Below are 25,988 nucleotides of genomic sequence, written 5' to 3' on the forward strand. Positions count from 1 at the left end.
TCTCTGTCATTTTGAGTACATATTTCTGTGTCCTCAGGACTGATTTGTGGGTACTTGTCATTTTCTGTCTGGTCTGGTCATTTAATATAATTTTTTTTATCCTGCTGGAGGGTGTGGCTCTGTTTTTGTGCATCACAGTATTATTTGCCCGTAGTTACCGCCTATCACCACTGGGTGGTAGTCAAGAGCCACGTATTCTGGGCCTTCTGCATTCCACCAAGATCCCAGGCACTGGAGCCAGCGCTGGGCAGATGGGGAGGAGGAGCACTTTCTTCTGCATGCTCTCATGGGCTTACTTGCTCTCTTCTCACTATCTGCTCTCCTGGGGTGTTGGCTAGACGAGGTCAGCCCTGCATTAGCTTCCACCTCGGGAGAGGGCTTCCCTCCAGGCTGCAGGGGCCCTCCGGCATATTTGACATTCCCGTGAACGAATGTCCGCTCCCCTGTTCCTTCCCTCTTGGAGGCTGCCCGCTGTCGTGGATCACAGTCTTTTGCGGAGGGAGCAAAGTTTTCTCTTACCTCGTTCCACCTCCTCTGAGGGGGCTCCAGCCTGTCCACTCTCTGTTGTATGGCTGCGTGGGTCTCTCAGACATCTTTTGTGTTGTGTTTGGATGTCCTCTATTGGTGTATGAATGTCTTTTCCATTGTGCTGTGGAGGGTAGAGATTACCAGGAAAGCTCACTCTGCCATGATGCTGAAATCACTCCTTTCTCTAGTTTTTAATTGAGTTATTTGTTTTCTTATCATTGACTTTTACACGTGATTTTTTTCTTTGTGTTATTTTGTTTTTAAAAAAGATTGGCACTTGACCTGACATCTATTTCCAATCTTTTTTTTCCTTCTTCTCCCCAAAGCCCCCAGTACACAGTTGTATAGTCTAGTTGTAGGTCCTTCTGGTTGTGCTGTGTGGGACCCCACCTCAGTGTGGCTTGATGAGAGGTGTCATGTCCGTGCCAAGGATCCAAACTGGGGAAACCCTGGGCCACCAAAGCACAGTGTGTGGACTTAAGCACTCGGCCTTGGGGCTGGCCCCATCATTGACTTTTAAGAGTTCTTTATATATGCAAGATAAAAGTCCTTTGTCAAATATGTGATTTGTAAATCATTTCAAAATCAGTAAATCAGTCTTAGCTTGTCTTCCTACACTGGAAACAGTTTCTTTCACAGTGCAAAAGTGTCTAATTTTGATGAAGTCCAGTTCATCAAGTTTTTTCTTTTCCAGATTGTACTTTTGGTGTCATGTCTAAGAATCCTTTGCCTAACGAAGATTTTCTCCTTTGTTTTCCTGTAAAAGTTTCATACTTTGGAGTTCACGTGTAGGTCCATTCTGAGTTAATTGTTCATTATGTTGTGCAGTTTGGGCTGAAGGGTTTGTGTTTGTTTTTTGCTTTCGCATGTGGATGTCCAATTCTTCCAGTAACTTTTTTTTGAAAGACTATCTTTCTCCATTGAAGCAAGTGCTCTTACACCTTTCTCAAAAATCAACTGGCTATATTTGTATAGCCATATTTCTGGACTCTCTATTCTTTTCTGTTAGTCTGTGTATCCATCTTTTTGCCAATACCACACTGTCTTGACTACTGTATCTTTACAGTCAATCTTGATGTTGGGTGATGTAATTCCTTCAACTTTCCTTTTCAAAATTGTTTGTGCTATTCGTGTTCCTTTGCCTATTCATATAAATTTTAGAATCAGCTTGTCCATACCCACCAAAGATCCTCAGGATTGTGATTGGAATGGAATTAAATTTATAGAACAACTTGGGAAGAATTGGCCTTTCTATTATGTGGAATCTTTGAATCCATTGGCACCATATGCCTTTCCATTTACTCACAGCTTTGATTGATTTCATCAGCATCTTGTAGTTTTTGGTATACAGATCCTGTACAGTGTTGCTAGATTTATAGCTGAGTATCTCATTTTCTTAGGGTTATTGGAAATGGTATTTTTTAACTCCAGTTTGAAATTGTTTACTGCAGTTATGTAGAAATTTGATTGATTTCTGTGTGCTGACTTTGTATCCTGTTACCTGTGCATTCCAATGGCAGGAGGGAGACTAGAGAACAGCCGGACTCAGAGTGGCAGGATCTGTGCTGGTGAACCTTAGGCAGATCATGTGACCTCTCTGAGTCTCAGTTCCCTCCACTGTAGAACAGAGATGATAAGTCATTCTCTGATCACCCCCAGGGCTGTGGGGACAACAAGCCGTTCATAACAGTGGCCCACATATGAGCAGCACTCTCAGTTTTCCGGCACTTCCCATACACTTCATTCTCGTGAGAACCCTGGGATGTAGACGGGATAGTGGGATGAAGAATGGCAGACTGGCTAATAACTCGTCAGAAGTCACACAGCTGGGCTGTGGGGTGCCAGAGTCAGAACCAGCTCTTCTGTCTTGGTCCGTGCCCGCTCTCAGGGTTCCCGACTGACCATCCTCGTGAGCACAGTTCCCCAAGCAAGCAGTGCTGTCCCAGGGGGAAAAACACCACCACCACACCTCAACAGGCTTAGATCTCATCAATTTGGACGAATTCAGTGTGTTCACATGAAAAGGTAGGAAATGACATCAAGCTAGTGGGGTGGTTGTAAGAACTCATGAGTCGAAATTATTTAAAATGCCTCATACTGAGTTGAAACTCAATAAATGGTGGCTCTGACTTGCATTCTGAGAAATAATGTGTTGACCCCATTGATGTTGCCAGTGCCCCCTCTCATGAGCAGAACTCTAGGAAATGAGGCCTCCTGCCAAAGGCGTCTCACCTGTGGGCACCTATGGCAGATCAGTGAGGAAAGGCTCATGTTGCTTTCCACACAGGGGTGTACTCCATCCGTTCAACAAACTTCTCCTTTGCAGAACTGATGCTCGCATCCGTGGCGCAGGGTCTGTATTGTATGTAGTCCAGGGGGTTGTTGACCTTGTTGCTTAAGGAGGAAGAACTCACCTGGGAATCACAGACTGAGAGTCTCTCAGCTCCAGACAGTAGCAGGGTGCAGGGCAGAAAGAGGGGGGAAAGGTGCAGGACAGGGAGCTCCAGGCTCACCTTTCACGGTGACCCTCTGCCACTCGTTCTCTTTCTCTCTCACTGTGTGTCAGATTCAATGATTCAATGAATCCTGCTCTTTTCACTTGATTATTCAGAAGGAGACAGCTTTTCTTAACTACCTCTCTTGTGCCAGGCCCCATGCTGGTGTTTGACATGCTATCTCATTTCATCCCTTCCCCATCCCAAAGGGGTAAGTGTTATCCTCCCTCCTTCCTGAAACTGTCTCCAGAGCCTCAGAGGGATGGAGCAGCACTGCCAGGTCTCTGCTGAGATGTTGTGGAGCCAGGATTTGGAACCAGGACTCGCAAACTCTGAAGGGCCTGCCCTCTCCATAGAGCCAGGCTGACATTTGTGGACCTTTTGCAAACAAGTTCCGTTTGGGACATTTGAGAGAGTTTACCAAAAAAATGCAACACAAGTGATGTACAACAAATTTCATCCTATAGTGAACAAAGGTCCAGAGTCTTTTATTGCCACAGAACCCAAGGTGCTCAGTAGGAAGCAGCGATATTACAGTTCACTGCACACACGCTCATGATGCTAAACTCATGCGCTGATATTTAAACTGAAAATCCTTGCCTACTTGCAGAGGCCAGCTGAGCCACATTCTAGTCTCCCATGTAGATGGCCCAGTGATCATAGCCACTCCAGACTCACCAGCAGCTCTGCAGGTATGGCGTTTGGCCTGCCTGTGATAGAACAACAAGGGGTGCATCCACTTGACCCCCCACCCACCCGAGATAGTGGCATCTCTTTTGGAAGGGGCGATGCTGCAGCTTCATCCCCTCATGGGAAACCAGGGAGATGGGAGCACTTGTCGCAAGAGGGAAGCCAGGCCCTGCGTCACTCTCACATCGTCCCCTTTGTGCAGGTGCTGGGAACTGGAGCCTGGGGAAGCCTCCTTTCAGCCTCCACCCCCACCACCCAAGACGTGGGAGAGGAAGGAGGGTGCAGGGAGTGTGTCTGCTCAGAGGTCATTCACTCAGCTGTGTGTTCACATGCACGTGCCTGTGGGGTGTGTTCATCGTCATTGCATTGAATTTCTTGAATATCATGTAAAATAATAATCAAGACCCAAAACATTAATAGGGATAACCAAGGATATTTCATCATCATAAATGTTACCTTGGTGTCCCCGCTCTCAGCTTCCAACACCTATGTAGCCATTCCCTGTGTTAAATTCCACTGTTTGAAACATTGAGTTGTTCCTGAGTGGACAGTGACATGGAGAGCTGGCTCAGCCTTACATGAATAAGGAACACAGAGCGCATTCTCATTTCCCACATGTAGGACCCAGTGCCCTTTGTCAGGACATAAAATTTCAATCAGCTCTCTGGAATGTGGCTCTGGTACGCTGTCTGTAATGTGACAAAATGGATATAGATAAATCTGAGAAGTCTCTGGAAATGCCAGCTCCCCTGGCTGGGGTGGATCTGTGGCTCAGTGACAGGAAGGAGAAAGTGCTCCTCACAGATGGGATCCCTTCCCCACTGTCCCTGTCACTGCCCACTAACGGCTGACGGTGCTCAGACTGGCAAAGATCCCCTTGGGGACAGAGGGAGTGAAGGGGTTATCTGGGTGTGTGACCTGTTGTGTCCCTGGATGAGCACATGTCTCGAGCACATGTTTTGAGTGACTGTGTCCATTGTGTGTCTGAGTGGACGTGCACGTCCACCTGCGCAGATGTGAGCGGACACCTGCAGAGAGCCTTGCCGAGCTCCTCGTCGATCCCACCTGGATGAACTAGAGCTTATCCGACCAGTTCGTAATTTGAACATTTAGGTTGTTTCTGATTTTCATTCTTATTAAAATGATGTTGTGAATAACTTTGTACCTTTGTGTGATGAGGAAAGAGAACACCACTTTCTCGGTATTTCCTTTCTGCCAGGCACTTATGCTGGGTGCCTTTTTATACATTATCTCACTTAATCACCTCCATCACCTCACAGGGTAACTTTTATCATCCCCATTTTATCAGTCTATCTCTTGAGCCTCAAAGAGATTAAGCAGCGTATTCAAGGTCTCTGCTGAGCTGTTGTGCCGCCAGGATTTGGAACCAGGCTCACAAGCTCTGAAGGCCTAACCCTCCCTGTTGACAGGCTGACACAGTGTGGATCATTTAGAAACACGTTCTGTTCCTCACATTTCTCTTATGTCCTATCACCTGGCACGTGGGAGACACACGAGAGCATTTATGGAAAAAGTACAACTCAACTGATGTAGAATAAGTTCCATTGGACAGTGAATAAAAGTCTTTAGTATTTTATTTCCACCAAGACAAGCTATTCGACTCCTTAGAACATCATACTGACCTTAGTTTACCAAAGGTTCCTACTTCTAAACTCAAGGCTGATGTTTAAATAGAAACACACGTCCCTACCTGGAGAAGCCATGCGGACCAATGACCATCCTCCAGTGATCACAGCCGGGGTAAAAATTGCCATCACATCCCCAGGCTTTGGGACTGTCTGCCAGAGAGAAACCAGGAGACGCACAGAGAGGAAGGTGTGTAGACTAAGATTCAACTTCCCAACCAGGCTCTGGTTTCCTGGGTGAATCCAGCTGGGGTAAGCTCCTGTCACAGGTAGGGTGCCCCAGCAGTGCTGTCGCTCATGCAGGGCTCCCCTTTGGGGGGTGCCAGGGACTGGAGCCCAGGGAAATGCCCTCTGAGAGATGTAGAAGGGGAGAGTTGTCCAGGTGTATGTGTGTGTGCACAAGTACATTGTGTGTGCGCTCAATTGACCGTGTGTGCGCGCGAGTTGTTTTCTGAGTCTGTGCAGGTGGACACAAGCGCCTCGTGGACAGGCACGTTCAGTGTGTCAGAGCACCAGGCACAGCCCAGGAGAACTGGGGGTTAGCTGTTTCCCCTTCCCTCCTTTCAGACTGACCCTCAGAGCCCGACCATGTTCCTCCCACCCACTGTGTCCATGGCATGTGAGTCAGGATTCCCTCTTCAGAATCCCTCCCCAGCCCCAGGACACGCATTCCTAGGAGTTGACACCCAGAGAGATAAAAATTAATGGGACCTTAGTGCTTGGCTCCCACAACCACCGCCAGAAGGAGCCTCTCTCCCTCTCTCCATCAGGCAGCTGCAAATCCCAGAATGTGTTGGGCAGTAGGGGAAGGGGTGCAGATCGGAGGGGGCCCTCACCCCCAAAGGAAAATCCTGTCAGTGGGATGTGTTACAGTGTTTTAGAGAGAAAGGCTCAATATCTCCATCAGAATATTTTTGGCTCCAAGAAATAGAACTAAGTTAGAAGTTCCTGAAATGATCTGATTTGGCTTTCTACATACCCTTATCCACTAAAAGGAACCAGGCTCCTTGGAGAGATGCTGATTCCAGGGTAGGGAAAGGGAAACCACAAGACGACCCGGGATTATGCTGCTATGCCAGAAAGTCAATGTTATAGGTCAGTCTGTCCCCCTCCCCCGAGTTCACATGTTGAGGTCCTAACCCCCAGGATCGCAGAATATGACTGCATTTGGAGATAGGATCTCTAAGAGGTAATTAAGTTAAAATGGAGTCACATGGATGGGTCCTAATCTGGTGTCCTTATAAGAGGAAGAGATTAGGACACACACAGAGGACCGACCATATGAAGACACAGGGAGAAGGCGGCCATCTACAAGCCACGGAGAGAGGCCTCAGAAGAACCCAACCCTGCTGACACCTTGATCTTGGATTTCTAGCCTCCAGAATCATGAGAAGATAAAATTCTCTTGTTTAAGTCTGAGGTATTTGTTACAGCAGCCCTAGCAAACTAATACACTCTACCTTCAAAACAGATCAAGAATCGAATCACCTCTTCTTGCTCTATTGCCTGAAGACGGCAAATTGCTCTTCCACCTCCACCCTCGACTCCACAGACTATACTCAACACGGGAGCCAGACGTAGTCTATGAAAACTGCCTGAGTCAGAGCATATCACCGCTGAGCCCCAACCTTCCACTGGCTCTCATCTCATTCAGGGTAAACATCAACACCGGAACAACAGCCTGCAGCCCCATGTACATCGGGCTGTTGTTACCTCTCGGCTGTCACCTCCTATGACCTGCTTCCTGTCTCCAGACACCAGCAGACACCAGCAGGCTCAGGGTCTGTGCAATGGCTGCTTCCCTGCCTGGGACACTCTCCCTGTGGGTATGTGAAGGGCTCCCTCCCACCTCCTTGAGTTCATGACTCAAAAATCACCTGCTCAGTGAGGCCGTCCTCAACCACACTATCTAAAATCACACCTCCCCATTCCGCCATCCCTTCCCCTGCCCCATTTTTCTCAGTCTTTTCCATCTCACATAATATCTATCTCATTAAATTTTGTCGGTCTCCCCAAGAAGAAGATACGGCCCACAACAGCACTGATTCTTATAGGTCTTGTTGACTGGTGGATCCCTCCGTCCTGCAAGAGTGCTTGGCACACAGTGGGTACTCAGTTGATTCCTGTTGAATAACGCTCCAACGTGAGGTCCCACTCTGTGTTGGGTATTGCATGGGGTAGTCATCTCAGAGTTAGACCCCCGGCGGCCCCTGTCAGTTGCTCACCGAGGGAGCAGTGCAACCTTGATGACCAACACTCTAAAGGCCGCCCCTTCGTGCAGCAGGAACATTTGCCCAGGGCTTCTGTTGGGAGAGACCTGGGGTCTCTGAAGCAGGGGCAGATTATCAGGCTCCCCTCCTGCTCTCACTGCTTCCCCGTGGCTTAAGGCACCAATGATTCCGTGTTCTCAGTTAGGTAACCGTTGTCCTCTCCGTTTTGAGCAAATATTTAGTCTCTCTTTAAAAAGTGGTTAGGACTGAGCAGAATTGAAAGAGTGTCAGAAGAAATTGAAAGTGAAACTCTCCACTTTGGTATAAAAGCTGATCCATGAGCAGCAGAAGGCCAGAACACCATGGCTCAGGTAAGTCCCTGGGACATTTCCATCAGTGGCTCTATAGCAGGGCGGGGCGTGGGCACTTTGCTGCTCCAAACAGCTCAGTCTGGGTTCCTGGCCTTGGGCACTGTTAACTCCAGAGCTTGGAAAGGCTTTACATGGCTTTCACAGAAAACTGTATTTGTGGTTTAAAAGTCCCTTTTCCTGCAGGACTGTGAGGTCTTCCAGCAGAGTCAGGCTCCTCTGTGTCTGGCACAGTGTGTGTGTGTGTGTGTGTGTGTGTGTGTGTGTGGTGGGGGTGGGGCTGGGATCCACGTGTAGGAGGAGCTGTGCACATCTGGGAGCTGTGGCTGGCTGAGCTGGGAAAGAAGCTGGAGTATGGCCATGGAGGGACCGTGGAACTTGGAAGTGAGTGAAGCCCTCCTTGTCTGCTCAGCTGCTGGCTGGAGTTTGGGGCCTTCCCAGCTCCAGTCCTTTCTCTCTCCTCTTTCCCCCACGGCATTTGTCCTGCCTTATTAAGTGCATTCAAATTTCAGCGTTCTGACTCTGAAACCTCCCCTCTCATCAGCCCTGATCTGCAGATTTGACGCAAGTTCCAGGGAGGAGCAGGCAGAGCTCAGCAGTGTGCCATGAAAAGGAATCACCTGACTCGGGCTATTATTGGAAATGAGGCAGTTCTGGGAAGACACACTGCACATTCCAGAGGGCAGTCCACCCTGTGCATCACCTGATTCTGAGAAGGGCTTTCTCGCTGCCAAAATGAATCAGGGCTCTGTTGCCTGGGAAACCATCTCCTTATCCAGGCAGGGCCCAAGCTCATAGTTCATCTATCACCAGCTGCCGTGGACGGAGCCCGGGCCTTGCCTTAGACAGTCAGTTTCAGAGTGAAAAAAATCCCCTTGATTCCAAAGTGGAGATTGTCTCTGTGCCTGCCCTGCCCTGGCTGAGGGGGAGGGGTAATGGGCGGGCCCTGCTGATCCTCCAGCCCTGGTCCGTGTATATTTCCTTTGCTCCCATCCCAAGCCAGGCCTTTTGCTAAACCCTGGAGATCCAGGGAGGGAGAGGAGCATACGAGATCTTGCCTAAATGGAACGCACAGCCGGGTAGGGGCGGGCGACAGAATGGCAGAGAGAACTGCAGCACATGACCCATGCAGGGAGAGGTGGGGGTCCCAGGGGGCCTGGGGACCCAGGGAATGGCAGCTGAGCCAGGCTGGGGCCTTCAGGGCTGTTTCTCGGAAGAGTGACATCTGATAGGAGAAGACAGGAAGAATGGATGTGGGGAAGGTGGTTGGGGACAGAAATAGCTGATGTGCAGAGCATCAGAGACAAGAGCAAGCTCTGTGGTGAGGGAAAAGAAGTGATTCAGTCAGCCTGGGGGCAGAGCACAGGGAGGGCAAGGAGGGGTGAGGAAGGACCGGTCATGAGAGCCTGGGAGCTGCCAAGGGGTGTGCCCTGTGCCCTAAGGCCAGAGAAAGCGCATGGCCAGATGTGCCTTTTGAGGAGGCCACAATGGGTCTTGGGGAGACTGGATGTGGAGTGGCAGGGGCAGGAGGAGGAGGACTGGTCAGGACCCCGTGGAGGTCACAGAGGAAGGGATGGGGCTGCCCCAAAGCAAGTGGTTGGGAGCTGGACAAGGAAGTGAATTCAGGAGAAACTTCCAGAGTCGGTATTCATTATTTGGTATTGTCATGAGAAAGAGGACAAAGGTCAGCTGACCCCTGGCCTCAGATTGGACAGCCTGGGACGAGAGATGGAGGAGGTCTGTCATTCACTGAAATCAGGTACAGAGAGGGGGAACAACTGAGGAGCTGTCAAATCACAAAGCTGTGGTGCCCAGGGCCAGGACATTGAGGAGCAGGAGGGAGGTGTGGAAGGGGAGGAAGGCAGGGACGAATCAGGACCAGGGGGAGGAGTGGCAGGGAAGACTCAGGCCAGCCGCTTCCCAGCGGACTGTTCTCAGTAAGTGCCTTCGTTGCTGAGCAAGGGCTCGCTGCCTGATGCCCATGGAAGCCAACACGATGGCACCAGCTTTTGAGAAAAGAAAGAACTTTATCGGGAAGTTGACCAGCAAGGAGACAGGAGGCGAGTGTCTCAAACCTGCCTCTCCGGTCCAAGGTTCTGGGTAAAATTTAAGGATTTGGGGCTCCTAAGCTGCATCTGGGACCCTATAAGCTGATTGGCTAGTCTCAAATCAGTCCCTATATGGTATTCAAGCTACTTGGGCTACTGGGAGCCAGACTTTCCTTATTGGTGGAGTTCTGGCTTCATAAATTGCTCTGGTGGCAACATTTATGGAGATTCTTGGTTCCAGGGTCATCCTGGGGCCCTGGGTTCCCGCCTGGTACAGTGCAGTGCTGGGTCTGTTGTTGAGCAAGGCTTGATTAAAACAACCTATCTTAAGGAAGCAAAAGCAGTGTAAGCAGGTGAACGTGTTACGTGCTGTATCAACTTCACCTCTCTCGTAGTCAGCTTTCTTCCTGAGCAATGGAGTGATGCTTCCTTCCCCGGGGGAGGTGTGAGGGTTGCAGTTATTAAAGAAAAAGAGACAGCAAAGGCCGACTGTGTGAGTGCAGCAGCCCCCTCAGTGCTGGAAGCTGGGGGCCCTACAACTGTCCCCTCAAAGGCTCAGGTCCCGTTAGGATGCTGTCAGTTCGTGTCTTGCAGAGGGGCATCTCCAAGAGTAGGTGTCCTGAGACTGGAGGGAACAGAGTCTGAGGAGGAGAAGGAGCCTGGTGCGGCCATACACAGCAGGGGCATGAGGCATGATGAGGACTTGAGGGTCCCTCTGTGACAGACAGAGAAGCTCAAGACTCACCTACCCGATCTTGCTGGGGATGTGCCTGGGGCTGCCACATGCAGGCTGTCATGTCAACACACTCAGCAGCACATGCACAATGCACCTGCATATACGTGTCTGTATGCTCTGTATGTGCACACATACACAAACAAAACACACGCACACGACACACAGATAGATGGTACCCTACTGGACACACACACATACACACAACACACACATATACACTTGCAAAATATGCACATGTATACATGTGAACACATGCACACCACGCAACACACACGCACACACATACACATGCATACTATACACACACTGGACAAATCTCCACTTCACAAGGTCACTTTTTCCAGGCTTCAGCGAGTCGGTAGTGAGGGAATCTCTAAAAGCGACAGCAGCCTGAGGGTCCCACAGGGATTATGAGATCTTCCCCCACCCCAGGCTCCTACCGGGTGACGAAAATTAGCAACGGGGCCCTCAGGCTGAGCCGCAGCTCCCCAGCCGGGGTCTCTGCTGTTGCCTAACAGCCTGTCAACACCGTTTCTGGCTTTTCTCTTCCAGGGTTATGAAGATCTCGAGGCTGGAGACCTGATGGAGATTTTCCACACTGGCGATGAGCATTGGGCGATCTATGTGGGAGGTGGTGATGTGCTCCATCTGGACCCTATAAGTTAGGACTGTTGAAAATATAATTTTCAAAATATTTCCAAACTTAATGAAAGCAATTGAAATAGGAGATTAGCAAGGGAACCCTGAGTTGGGTTTTCCCTGCGCAGCACTTGAACAGAATGTACATCCATGTCCCGTTGAGTCATCACAGGGCGTCCCATAGGTCCTGACAGAAGCAGGGAAAGAGGTTGTGGGCTCATCCACTGAAGCCGGGGGGCTTCAGCACTCAGGTCTGTCCAGCTGTCCAGTTTACCCTGGAATGCAGACTCTGAACTGACTTCAAGCAGCAAAGTCTCTGAGGGTCTACAGTCTGAAAGAAAGAAGCATGTTTCTCAGTGCTGTGTCTTTGTACTTATATGATTTCATAGGCAACGTGTCTTGAGTATTGACTTCATACTCCCTAACAGAAGCAGCTCTCACAGGTTTCCAGATCTAAAATTCATTCTCATACAAGTGCATAGTGAGTACATATGAATGATTTATTTAGCTCTTTGAAAGAGAAGCAGCAGAATGACAAGCCAGTTTAAGGGAGAATGCAGGAAACAGATGTATGTATAGTCAATGAAAGAAAAAAATGCTGGAGTAAGCCGCCAAATCAGATGTAGATGGATTTGTCCTACAGAGTGATGGTACCATTACTTTTGATGTTTACTTCTCCATCAAGTGTCTGCATTCTCACTGGACAAAAATCAGTGTCATCACGGACAGAATTATATGTTTGCACCTTATCAGTTTTCTATGTATGCTATCATCTACCTTGAAAGAGTTGTTAAAATATCTGAATTGCAGAAAATGAAGCCCACTTAATCCAGATGACCCTGAGGGAGGTTGGCAGCATGACAGTGGGGACATGTGGTCCTTTTTCAGGGAGTGGATAGTTTCTATTAAGGAGATAGACTCTAAGTGCAAACATCGGCCTTTAGATTAGAAACATACAATAAGGATGCTTATTAGCGAGCTCATTAGTGACTCTCCCTCTTGGAAAATTAAACCTGGACTCACCCTAGGATGGAATTTGGATTCCATGAGCTGATGGCTCTTCTGTGGGCCTCGCCATGTGCCCAGAGCGGTGCCCGGTCCTAGGAGAGAAGACACTCACGTGAGGGATTCCCTAAGGCTCAGCTCAGCGCCGTGGAAGGAGCCTGCCCTTTGGAGCTTGAGAGAGGCAGTTTCACATTCAGGTTCTAGCACTTTCCACAGCACAGAAAAGTCTGAAAATGTCTCTCTGGCTCCAATATTGGTTGTAAAATGGAGATGATAATATTTACCTTGAAAGTTAAAAAGGAGATTAAATTAGGTAATATGTGAAAAGTTTCCCAGCATAGTGTCTGAAACACAGGGGGTACCAAAACAAATGTGATCTCTTTCTGAAATGCACAAGTACACAAGACAAATAACAAATACGATTTATTATCATTGTGTATAACAGCTAAATTTGTGGACAACCTAAATGCTCACTGATAGGGCATTGGTCAAATAGATGATGTACATTCATATAATGGAATGCAGTGGCGTCTACAGATAAGCCCAACACTCATTGACATGAAAAATACTCACAGCTTGTTAAGTTAAAGAAGAAAAGTCTGTGACTCCTCCAATCACATTCACGGAAGGACAAGCACCAAAAGCTCACTGGTGGATTCCCTTCATCCTTCCTTCTTGTCCTGCCCCTTCTCTCTCCCTGCCTCACCTCCCCCTGCAGCTCTGGGTGACAGTGTCTCTGATTCTAGGTGAGTGCCCTAGGGCTGACTCCTCCAGCACCTACTCCAGCGGGAACATCAGGGCGGTGGTGAAACAGGAGCATGTGAGGTACGCAGTGGGAAGCTGCCTCTATCGAGTGAATAACTAGTTGGACCAGGTGTACAGACCGTGGCCTGTGAATGAGATCATCAGTTCTGCGAGAGAGATGATTGGGGCGCAGTTGGAGTACTGTGTTAAGGACAGGAAGTATAAGCACTTTGTCACCCATCTGAGATATGGCACAGCCTGCAGCAGGCAGGTAAGGTCCTCTTTGGGGTGATCACTCTCTCTCTTTGAGGTCTGCTTGGGTGGGGGCGACTGGGCTGGAGAGCCAGCAGGGAGACTCCCCATGAATGCTGCAAACACAGGCTCTCGGGATGTCTGACAGAGGGAGAGGGGAGGAGTGGGTTGCGTAACGTGGTTGGGGAGAGAGATCCCTGATGTGCAGAGCAGAAGTGACAAGAGCAAGCTCTGTGGGGGGGGTGGGGGGGACCTTGGGGGCAGAGGGCAGGGAATGCACAGAGTGGGGAGAAAGGCCAGTATGAAGGGGCTGCGAGCTGCCACAGGGGTGTATCCTGTGCCCTGGGGGCAGAGGAAGGTCATGGCCAGATGCGCCCTTTGGGAAGGCCACAGTGGGTCTTGGGGTGATTGGATATGGAGTGGTGGGGACAGGAGGAGGGGGCTGGTCAGGAGCTCAGGGGGGTCACAGAGACAGCGATTGGGCTACTCTGAAACAAATGAGTGGGTGGGAGGAGGACAAGGAAGTGAATTCAAGAGAAACTTCCAAGATCAGTATTGGTTTTGGGGTGTTGGCATGAGAAAGAGGAAAAAGGTAAGCTGACCTCTGGTCTCAGGTTGGACAGCCTGGGTTGGCAGATGGAGGAGTTTTGTCATTTGCTGAAATCAGGTACAGAGAGGGAGAAAAACTGCAAAGTTCTCAAATCACAAAGCTATGGTGCCCCACGCCAGGACATTGAGGAGCATGAAGGAGAATGGAAGGGGAGGAAGGCAGGGCCGTATCAGTACGAGCGGGAGGAGCGGGAGAGAAGACCCAGCCCAGCCGCTTCCTGGCTGATTGTTCTCAGGCAGGTTCCTTTGTTACCGAGCAAGGGCTCACTGCCCGACGCCCATAGAAGCCGATACTATGGCACCGGCTTTTGAGAAAAGAAAGAACTTTTTTGGAGTCAACTGGACACAAGGCTCTCAAATCTGTCTCTCGAATCCAAGGTTTGGGGTGAAATTTAAGGAGTTAGGGGCTCCTCAGCTGCAGCTGGGCCCATGGAAGCTGATTGGCTAGTCTCGAATCAGTCCCTATATGGTAATCAAGCTACTTGGGCTGCTGGAAGCTGGATTTTCCTTATTGAAGGACCTCTGGCTTCATAAAGTGCCCTGGTGGCCACGTTTCTGAAGATTCTTGGTTCCGGGGTCATCCTGGGGTCATGGGTTCCCGCCTGGCACATGTGCAGTGCCGTGTCTGTGGTTGAGCAAGGCTTGATTAAAACAACCTGTTTTAAGGAAGGAAAACTAGCTTAAGGTGGTCAATATTTTATGTGCTGTTCTACCTACATCTCTCTGATCCTCAGCCTACCATCTGAGCGATGGTGTGATGCTTCCTTCCCCGGGGGATGGTGTGAGGGTTGCAGTTATTGTAGGAAAAGGGCCAGCAGAGGCTGGCTGTGTGAGTGCAGCAGCCCCCACAGTGATGGAAGCTTGGTGGCCCCGCAACGGTCCCCTGAGGGCTCAGGACCCTTTCGAATGCTCTCAGTTCTGTCTCTCTGGTGGCCATCTCCAATGATGGGTGTCTTGAAATTCAAGGAGACAGAGTCTGAGGAGGAGGAGGTGCCTGGTGTGGCCATGCACATCCAGGGGCAGGAGGCATGATGAGAACTTGAGGGTCTGTCTGGGAAGGGCTGAGAAGCTCAAGACTCACTTTGCTGCTGATGGTCCTGGGGCTGCCACATACAGGCTGTCATGTCAACTCGCTCAGGAGCACCTGCATACACACGTCTTCATCCTAAGTACGCAAACTTACACACACAACACACACACACAGCACGCACAGGTACACAAAACACATAACACACATATACAACACAACAGAACACACAATGCACATGTGAACACAACACAGACATACACAGAACACACATTTACATGTGTCTAACGTGCACATATATACATGGTTATATATACACACATGCACACCACACAACAGATATGTGCATAATATGCACATGGACAAATTTCCCCCTCTCTTATTCCAGGCGTCATTTTTTCCAGCCTTCCAGCCCCTAGTTGTGGAGAAATCACCAGAACTGAAAGCAAGCAGAGGACGCCACATGGGCTTGGTCCTTTCAGCCCACCCCCAGCTCTCACCAGCTGATGACATCAGCAAGGAGATCCCCAGGCCGAGCTGCAGCTTCCTAACCAGCGTCTCTGCTGTTGCCTGGAAGTCTTTTAACACCATCTCTTGGTTTTTTTCTTGCAGTTTTGTGAAGAACCTGAGCCTGGGGACCTCATTAATATTTACAATATTGTCTCTAAGCACTGGGCCATCTATGTGGGGGTGGCGATGTGATCCATCTGGCTCCTCTAAGTAAAGACTGTTGAAAATATAACTTTTAAAATATTTGTTACCATGATGAGAACAATGGAAAGAAGGAGCTAAGTAAGGGAAACCTGAGTTGGATTTTCCCCGAACAGCACTTGGGCAGAATGTACATCATAGCCCACTGAGTCATCACAGCGGGTCCCAGAGGTCCTGACAGAAGGAGAGAAAGAGGTTCGTGGGCTCATCCAGTGAAGCTGGGGAGCTTCAGCTTTCAGATCTGGCCAGCTGACCAGTTTACCCTGGTATGCAGACTCTCGTATGACTTCAACCACAAAAGTTTCTGAAGGTCGACAGAAATAGTTTCTTTAAAGAAACTTTAAGATGTATAGTCTTAAAGAAGGAAGCATGTTTCTCAGTGCTGTGTCGTTTGTACTCAGACGATTTCACAGGCAAGGTGTCTTGAGAGACTTTACTTAATACTCCTTAACAGAAGCAGCTCTGATAGGCTTACACATCAAAAAAATTCTCATACGACTGCATAGTGAGTATGTATGAAGGATTTATTTAGCTCTTTAATAACAGAAGCAGCAGGATGACAAGCCAGGTAATAGAAGAATGCAGGGAACAGATGTATGATTCAATGAGAGAAAAAACAATGCTGGATTAAGCCTGCCAAGTAAATGGTTTTTGTCCTATAGAGCAATGGTACTGTTACTTTTGAAGTTCTCGTCTCCACAAAGCGTCTGCATTCTCACTGGACAAAAATCATGGTCATCGTGGTCAGCATGACATATCTGCATCTTATCATTTTTCTACAAGCTGTCATCTACCCTGACAGAGCTGTAAAAATATCTGAGTTGATGATAAATGAAGCCCAGGTAATCCAAATGACCCTGAGGAAGGGCTTGGAAGAGAAACCATGACAGTGAGGACATGTGGTTTTTTTGTGCCTAGCTTCCAGACTGTGGACAGTTTTTGTTGAGGAAATGGATTCTAAGTGCAAACACCAGCCTTTAGATTAGAAACTTAAAATAAGCATGCTTAATTAGCGAGCTCATTAATGACTCTCCCTCTTAGAAAATTAAGCCTGCACTCACCCTAGGATGGAATTTGGATTCCATGAGCTGATGGCTCTTCTGTGGCCCTCTCCATGTGCCCAGAGCGGTGCCCAGTCCTAGGAGAGAAGACACTCACGTGAGGGATTCCCTAAGGCTCAGCTCAGCGCCATGGAAGGAGCCTGCCCTTTGGAGGTTGAGAGAGGCAGTTTCACACTTGGGTTCTAGCACTTTCCACAGCACAGAAAAGTCTGAAAGTGTCTCTCTGGGTCCAATATTGGTTGTAAAATGGAGATGATAATATTTACCTTGAAAGTTAAAAAGGAAATTAAATTAGGTAATATGTGAAAAGTTTCCCAGCATAGTGTCTGAAACACAGTGCGTACTGACACAAATGTGATCTCTTTCTGAAACACACAAGCGCACAGGGATAAATAAAAAATTATGATTTACTATCATTGTGTATAACAGCTAAATTCATGGACAACCTAAATGCTCACTAATAGGGGACTCGTCAAATAGATGATGTACATTCATATAATGGAATGTAACGGCAGCTGTAGACAATCCCGACATTCATTGACTTGAAAAAATCCTCACAGCTTGTTAAGTTAAAGGAGAAAGATATGTGACTTCTCCAATCACATTTGTGAAAGGACAAACCCCAAGGGCTCTATAGGGATTCCCTTTGTCCTTCTTTCTTGTCCCACCCCTTCTCTCTCCCTACTTCGCCTTCCCCTACAGCCCTGGGTGGCTGTGTCTCTGATTCCAGGTGAGGACTCTGAGGCTGGCTCCTCCAGCATCTCCATTCTGAGCAGAAGGGCGGTGGTGAAACAGGAGCGCCTGCAGGACGTCGTGAACGGCTACCACTATCAGGTTGACAACTACTGGGACCAGTGGTACAACCACGGCTTGTGAGCAAGATCATCAGTTCTGCGAAGGAGAAGATTGGTCAGGTGGTGGAGTACAGCGTTCTGGACTGGAAGCATAAGAACTTTGTCACCCATCTGAGATATGGCATGGCCAACATGGCCCAGGTAAGCTCCTCTTGGGGGTGATCCCTCTTCCTCCTGGAGGTCTGCTTGGGGTGGAGGTGACAGAGCTGTGCAGCCAGAGGGGAGAATCTCTGATAATGATGCAAACACATGATACTGGGATGTCTGATGGGGAGAGAGAAAGTGTGGGTGTGGGGAAGGTGGTTGGGCACAGAGACACCTGATGTGCAGAGCAGCAGAGGCAAGAGCAAGCTCTCTGATGAGGGAGACTGCAGGGCAGAGTGTAGGGCGGGTGAGGAGGGGTGAGGAAAGACCAGTCTTAAAGGGCCTGGGACCTACCAAACGGTGTGCCCAGTACCCTGGGGGCAGAGGAAGCTCATGACCAGTTGTGCCCTTTGGGAAGGCCGCAGTGGGTCTTGGGGAGACTGGATGTGGAGTGGCAGGGACAGGAGGAGGGGGCATGGCCAGGAGGCCATGGGGGATCACAGAGGCAGGGATGAGGCTGCTCCAAACCAAGTCACCGGGTGGGAGGTGGATGAGATAGTGAATTCAGGAGAAACTTTCAGGGTCAATATTGGTTATTGTGTATTAGAATGAGAAAGAGGACAAAGGTCAGCTGAACCCTGGTCTCTGATTGGACAGCCTGGGATGAAGGATGGAGGAGTTTTGTCATTTGCTGAGATCAGACACAGAGAGGGAGAAAAACTGAAAAATTCTCCAGTCACAAAGCTGTGGTGCCCTGGGCCAGGATATTGAGGAGCAGGAAGGAGAATGGAAGGGGAGGAAGGCAGGGACGAATCAGGACCAGAGAGAGGAGTGGCAGAGAAGGCTCAGGTTGGCCACTTCCCAGCTGACTATCCTCAGGAAGTTCCCTTGTTACTGAGCAAGGGCTCGGTGCCTGATGCAAACAGAAGCCAACAGTATGGCACCAGCTTTTGAGAAAAGAAAGAACTTTATTGTACAGACAACCAGCAAGGAGACAGGAAGCAAAGTTCTCAAATTTGTCTCTCCAATCCAAGGTTTGGGGTGAAATTTAAGGATTTGGGGCTCCTGAGCTGCATCTGGGACCCTATAAGCTGATTGGCTAGTCTCGAATCAGTCCCTATATGGCAATCAAGCTACTTTGGCTGCTGGAAGCTGGATTTTCCTTATTGAAGGACTTCTGGCTTCATAAAGGGACCCGGTGGCAACATTTCTGAAGATTCTTGGTTCCGGGGTCATCCTGGGGTCATGGGTTCCCGCCTGGCACATGTGCAGTGCCGTGTCTGTGGTTGAGCAAGCCTTGATTAAAACAACCTGTTTTAAGGAAGCAAAACTAGTTTAAGCTGGTCAGTGTTTTATGCGCTGTTTCACCTTCACCTCTCTGATCCTCAGGCTCCAACCTGAGCAATGGAGTCATACTTCCACAGGGCGGCGTGAGGGTTGCCGTTATTGTAGGAAAACGGCAGGCAGAGGCCGGCTGTGCGAGCACAGCAGCCCCCACAGTGATGGAAGCTGGGGGGCCCACAAGGGGCCCCTCAAAGCCTCAGGACCCGTTAGGACACTCTCAGCTCATGTCTCTCAGGTGGGCGTCTCCAGGGCTAGGTGTCCCAGGTCTGAAGGGGACCGAGTCTGAGGAAGAGGAAGTGCCTGGTGCGACCATGCCCAAGCAGGGGCAGGAGGCATGATGAGGCTGTGAGAGTCCATCTGGGAAGGACAGAGAAGCCAAGACTCACCTGCCTGATTTTGCTGGGGATGGGCCTGGGGCTGCCACATACGGGCTGTCATGTCAGCACACTCAGGAGCACATGCACAATGCACCTGCATACACCTGTCTCCAATCCTCAGTATGTACACATTCCCACACAACACACACACACTACACACACTGAATGAACACACAACACACGTATACACAACATACAGAACACACACATGCAGACATACACAACACACATATACACCTGCATGTCATGCACATACAAACATGCATACGTGCACATGCTCATCACACAAAACACACAAGCTCGTCTATACACACACTGGGAAATCTCTACTGTCTCATTACACAAAGGTCATTTTTTCCAGGGTTCCAGTGCCTCGTTGTGGGGGAACTTCTAAAAGTGATAGCAGTATGTGGATCCCCCAGAGGTTATGAGCTCTTCCCCACCCCCCAGGCTCTCCCCAGGTAATAAATATCAGTAACGGGGTCCCCAGGCTGAGCCGCAGCTCCCTAGCCAGGGTCTGTACTGTTGCCTAGAAGTCTGTCTACACCATCTCTGGTTTTTCTGTTGCTGTTTTGTGAAGAACCTGAGCCTGGAGACCTGATTCAGATTTTCCGCATTCGCTATCAGCACTGGGCCATCTACGTGGGAGGTGGTGATGTGATCCACATGTCTCCTAAGTAAGACCTGTTCAAAATATAACGCTACTGCATTCCATCATAGGAACGTACATCATCTATTTGACCAATGCCCTATTAGTGAGCATTTAGGTTGTTCTCAAATTTAGCCATTATACACAGTGATAGCAAATCGTATTTTTATTTGTTTATCCCCGTGTACTTGTGAATTTCAGAAAGAGATCAAATTTCTTTTAGTACCCATTGTGTTTCAGACACTATGCTGGGAAACTTTTCACATATTACCCAATTTAATCTCCTTTTTAACTTTCAAGGTAAATATTATCATCTCCATTTTACAACCAATATTGGACCCAGAGAGACATTTTCAGACTTTTCTTTCTTTCTTTTTTATTTTTGAGGAAGATTACCCCTGAGCTAACTACTGCCAGTCTTCCTCTTTTTGCTGAGGAAGCCTGGCCCTGAGCTAACATCCGTGTCCATCTTCCTCTACTTTATATGTGGGATGCCTACCACAGCATGATGTGCCAAGCGGTACCATGTCCGCACTCGGGATCTAAACCGACGAACCCCGGGCTGCCAAGAAGCAGAACATGCACACTTAACCGCTGCGCCACCGGGCTGGCCCCTTTCAGACTTTTCTATGCTGTGGAAAATCCTAGAACCCAAGTGTGAAACTGCCTCTCTCAACCTCCAAAGGGCAGGCTCCTTCCATGGCGCTGAGCTGAGCCTTAGGGAATCCCTCACGTGAGTGTCTTCTCTCCTAGGACTGGGCACCGCTCTGGGCACATGGAGAGGGCCACAGAAGAGCCATCAGCTCATGGAATCCAAATTCCATCCTAGGGTGAGTGCAGGCTTAATTTTCTAAGAGGGAGAGTCACTAATGAGCTTGCTAATTAAGGATGTTTCTAATCGAAAGACTGCTGTTTGCACTTAGAATCTATGTCCTTAAAAAAAACTACCCACACCCTGGAAGTTAGGCACTAAAAGGACCACATGTCATCACTGCCATGCTTTCCCTTACAAGCCCCCCTCAGGGGCATCTGGATTGTCAGCTTGTTTTACCATCAATTCAGATATTTTTACAACTCTGCCAAGGTAGATGATAGCTCATAGAAAACTGATAAGATGGATGTAAATTATTCCCATCGTGATGACAATGATTATTGCCCAGTGGGAATGCAGACGCTTGGTGGAGAAGAGACCATCAAAGGTTGTGGTACCGTTGCGCTGTAGGACACGAACCATGTGCATCTAATTTAGTAGGCTTTTTCCAGCTTTCTGTTTCTTTCATTGTCTATACATTCATGTGTTCCCTGCATTCTCCTTTTAACTGGATTTATCGTCCTACTGCTTCTGTTATCAATGAGTTAAATAAATTGTTCACATGTACTTACTGTTCACTTGTATGAGAGTAGTTTTTGATGTATAAACCTGTGAAAGCTGCTTCTCTTAAGGAGTGTTAAGTAACTAGTCTCAAGACACCTTGTCTGTAAAATCATGTGAGTACATGCTTTTTTCTTGAAGACCATAAACCTTAGACTGTAGACCTTAAAGTTTCTTTAAGAGACAGTTTATTTATCTCCACAAACTTTTAACTATTTTGTGGGTTAAGTCATATCAGAGTCTGCATACCAGGGCAAACTGGTCAGCCAGACAGATCTGAGTGCTGAAGCCCCCCGGCTTCAGTGGATGAGCCCACAACCTCTTTCCTTGCTTCTGGCAGGACCTATGGGACCCCCTGTGATGACTCAGTGGGACATGGATGTTCGGTCTGCTTAAGTGCTGTTCAGAGAAAACCCAACTCAGGTTTCCCTTGCTCAGCTCTCTCTTCCCATTGATCTCATTATGGTAACAAATATTCTGAAAATTATATTTTCAACAGTCCTTACTCATTGGAGCCAGACGGATCAAATCACCATCTCCCACATAGATTGCCCATTCTTTATAGCCAATGCCAGAAATCTCCATCACCTCTCCAGGCTTGAGATCTTGGTAAAACTGGAAGAGAAAAACCAGAAATGGTGTTGACAGGCTGCTAGGCGACATCAGAGACCCTGGCTGGGGAGCTGCAGCTCGGCCTGGGGACCCTCCTGCTGACGTTCATCACTGGTGTGAGCCTGGGGTCGGGGGAAGATCTCGTAACCCCTGTGGGGTGCTCAGCCTGCTGTCACCTTTAGAGGTTCCCCTACAAACAGGGATTGGAAGCCTAGAAAAAATGACCTTGTGAAATGGGAGAGTGGAGATTTGTCTAGTGTGTATATTATGCCTGTTTGTGTTCTGTATGTGTGTATGTGTGTTTTGCTTGTGTGTGTTGTATGTATGTGCATACGTGTAGGCATGTCTTCTGTGTCTGTGTGTGTTGTGTGTGTGTGTTGTGTGTGCATAACGAGGAGGCAGACATGTATATGCAGGTGCTTTGTGCATGTGCTCCTGAGTGTGTTGACACGACAGCCTGCATGTGGCAGCCCCAGGCCCATTCCCAGCATGGTTGCATGGGTGAGTCTGGAGATTCTCTGCTCTTTGCAGAATGACCCTCAAATCGTCATCATGCCTCCTGCCCCTGGTTGTGCGTGGCTGCACCAGGCACCTCCTCCTCCTCAGAATCCGTCACCTCCAGCCTCAGGACATCCACCCTTGGAGATGCCCGCCTGAGAGACGAAAACTGACAGCACTGTAATGGCACTTGAGCCGTCAGGGGACCGTTGTGGGGCCGCCCAGCTTCCAGCACTGAGCGGGCTGCTGCATTCACACAGCCAGCCCTGGGCCCTTTTCCTACAATAACTGCAGCCCTCCCACCACGTCCAGGGAAGTAGCATCACTCCATTGCTCAGGTGGGAAGCTGAGGCTCAGAGAGGTAAAGGGGAAACAGCACATAAAACATTGACCAGCTTACGCTCTTTTTGCTGTGTTAAAGCAGGTTGTTTTCATCAAGCCTTGCTCAACATCAGACCCGGCACAGCACATGTGCTGGGTGGGAACTCATGGCCTCAGGATGACAGATCTGACAGACTTGAGAGCCTTGCCTCCTGTCTCCTTGCCAGATGACCTCACAATAAAGTTCTTTCTTTTTTCAAAAGCCAGTGCCATAGTGTTGGCTTCCGTGGGCATCGGGCAGCAAGCCCTTGCTCAGTGACAAAGGAACCTGTCTGGAACAGTCAGCTGGGAAGTGGCCGAGCTGGGTCTTCTCTGCCACTCCTCCCCCTGGGTCTAACCTGTCCCTGCCTTCCTCCTCTCCTACCCTCCTTCCTGGCCTCAATTCCCTGGCCGAGGACACCACAGTTTTGTGATTTCAGAACTTTTCAGTTTTTCTGCCTTATAGCCAGTGTTGATGCCTCTGAGGACAAGTCTATTTTAAAGCAATCCAGTAAGTTTTAATAAGCTCTTATTTGCCACAGATCATTTTATATCACATCCAATAACTTTGACTTTCAGAAGTTTCTGCATATTAATCAAAGACTACATTCCATTAGGAGAGGTTTAAATCTTCTCTTTTAAAGGTGACCCTGAAGGTGGACTCATCTGAATCAGAGGTTCCCCAGAATGGCCGTTACAATTTCCAATTATCTTAAAAGTTTACTGACTTTTTTTTTTTGAGGAAGATTAGCCCTAAACTAACTGCTGCCAATCCCCCTCTTTTTGCTGAGGAAGACTGGCCCTAAGCTAACATCCGTGCCCATCTTCCTCTACTTTATACGTGGGACACCTACAACAGCATGGCTTGCCAAGTGGTGCCATGTCCGCACCCAGGATCCAAACTGGCGAACCCCGGGCCGCCGAAGCAGAACATGCAAACTTAACTGCTGCACCACCGGGCCGGCCCCAAGTTTACTTATTTTTACTCTTTAATTTTAGCTCAGGAATTTTGGGGAAGTTGAAGTGGGGAAGCTCAGCAACAAAAGAGAGAGGAGCAGCAGATTTAATTATTTAAGTATTTAAGTATTTAATTATTTTCTTTCAAAGAGGCAGGAAAGTCTTCCTGATTTTATTTAGAAGCCTCAAAAGATTAAAATAGGCTTCCTGTTGCTGCAGCTGGCTTTTTCCAACAGCATATGTAAATACACCAGTTTGGGGAAACTGAAATTGCCCCATTTTGGCCATTTTAAAATGAGATCTCCTCTAGCATGTTTAATTAACACTGAAGCGGGGATTTCTATGCTCTTACAATATCAGGCAGGAGAAACATTCCCCAGTGAAATGTAACGTTTATCCCCATGACGTAATGTACAATACAATCAGACAAAAGAGATGTAATCATTTTACATAAAGCCCGTTTAAATATACCAACCTTCCTCAAATTTATTAACTCTTATACCTTCAATCATAGCTTCCATTGAGTACAGTAACAAGTCTCGGTCTTATAATACTATATAGGGGAAGCATTCCCAGCTCAGCATAACATCCACTCCCCAAAAACCACTCAGGCAAAGTTGACATAACCTCCTTATGTGATACGAGCGTAAACACTTTAATCTTCATAGTCTGATCAACTTGAGCGGCCTAACTGTTGCCCCAAACAATTGTCGGTCAGCTTTATCATTGTGATTTTTGCCTTCTGAGTTGTTAAATTTTTTTTAAACTGGGGTCAACAGAACAGGCCTGTCTGAGGTCCCCTAATGTTGGGGGAGGGCCTATAGGGGTCCCTTTAGCCCATCCAACCTTAGGCAGTGTTTATTAAAACCTTTGTTTTAACTTTATTCGTGTCAGTTCCATTTATCCCATTTTCCTTTTAATAACTAGTTGAAGATTTCCATCCTGTTGGGCTGAGTCCTGTGACTCTTCTCCCTCTGATTTTTCTTTGTTAACTTAATGTTTTCATGAGCATCTATAAGACCATGAGAAGAAGCAGAGACCCGAAGTTTGGTTAAGTTTTTAAGACTAATCGCTGTATTTTCCTTTTAATATGGTCTTTTTATGGGTATTAATAAAAGAGCTATTTATGCCCAGAGCTCTCTAAAAGTTTTCCAACTTAAGGATCCATTGTTTGGCCATTTTCTCTCTGGAAGCTAAAGACTATTGTGGCTATGTGGTGTTACAAAAGAAAATCATCCCTTTTTAGCCATTGGCTTATAACTATAATGAGACTGTCTGCTCAGAATCAGCCCCAATGGGCTCTGCTTAGGACAGACAGCACGTTCTCCATTCCAATACACAGAGATGGACGGACACACAGATCCAGACACAGAAAAACCAGACACCAGTGAACCGGTTCCCAGATTTAGGATAGAAAGTCCTACAACTGTTGCTACTCCAAATGCACACCCAGATGGCTCCTCCTTGAATGGAAAGGACCCTAGACGGCCCTGCCATAAGTGGAAGGACCACAGATGGAGGGGAAGGAAGTTCACGGGCGTCCCCGAGGCAACTTACCTGATTCCAGATTGAGTCCGACCACTCACCAGAAGGAAAAGCAAACAAACAAATCTAGACCCTGTTTCCTTCCCAGAAGAAAACGTGCCTAGGGCCAGGGTGCTGGGTCAGATGGAAAACACTGGGGCAGCCCCTCGGGCAGATCACCGAGGCAGCTGCTGGACTGCTTCCCAGGAGATCCCAGTTGGCCCAGGGCCACGGAACCACGGACAAGAGTCTCCTGGCTGGCTCATCAAATTGTTACCAGCTACAAACATAGCTTCTTTACCCACCACACAAGAGGGGCCACATAAAAGCTGGAACACCAGGCTTATGGCAAGGAAAGGGTTTTTATTTTGGGTGACGTCAGCTGGGAGACAAGAGTGAGCACCTCCTCCTCCTCCTTAGACTCTGTCTCTTCCAGCCTTGGGACTCCCATCCTTGGAGATGCCCGCCTGAGAGACACAAACTGACAGCATCTCAATGGGAGCTGAGCCTTCGAGGGGACCCTTGTGGGGCCCCCCAGCTTCCAGCACTGAGGAGGCTGCTGCGCTCACACAGCTGGCCTCTGCTGGC

The 25,988-nt window shown here is 48.5% G+C and overlaps 1 protein-coding gene across 8 annotated transcripts; it reads left to right on the forward strand.

Annotated features, from left to right (window-relative positions):
• Positions 1 to 3,574: 3,574 nt before the first annotated feature.
• Positions 3,575 to 25,427, forward strand: LOC106841623 (phospholipase A and acyltransferase 4-like). Of its 8 annotated transcripts, none has more exons than XR_011495146.1 (8): positions 8,328 to 9,016; positions 11,274 to 11,382; positions 13,112 to 13,380; positions 17,500 to 17,764; positions 20,009 to 20,105; positions 20,831 to 20,907; positions 21,790 to 22,177; positions 22,593 to 25,427. XR_011495146.1 is itself a non-coding variant. In XM_070488054.1 (7 exons), the coding sequence occupies exons 1-3, from the start codon at positions 7,932 to 7,934 to the stop codon at positions 13,228 to 13,230; spliced, it is 237 nt and encodes a 78-aa protein (XP_070344155.1). In that variant the 5' UTR covers positions 3,575 to 7,931; the 3' UTR covers positions 13,231 to 13,380; positions 17,500 to 17,764; positions 20,009 to 20,105; positions 20,831 to 20,907; positions 21,790 to 21,960. The 8 variants fall into 8 exon arrangements, 2 of the variants coding, with proteins under 2 accessions (XP_070344155.1, XP_070344154.1); XR_011495145.1 differs by lacking the exon at positions 8,328 to 9,016 and adding an exon at positions 15,610 to 15,974 and having other exon boundaries at positions 11,277 to 11,382; XR_011495142.1 differs by lacking the exon at positions 8,328 to 9,016 and having other exon boundaries at positions 11,277 to 11,382; positions 22,593 to 22,897; positions 22,984 to 25,427.
• Positions 25,428 to 25,988: the final 561 nt, after the last annotated feature.

Source organism: Equus asinus, chromosome 17 (assembly GCF_041296235.1).
Source record: "Equus asinus isolate D_3611 breed Donkey chromosome 17, EquAss-T2T_v2, whole genome shotgun sequence".
Lineage (NCBI taxonomy): Eukaryota > Metazoa > Chordata > Mammalia > Perissodactyla > Equidae > Equus > Equus asinus.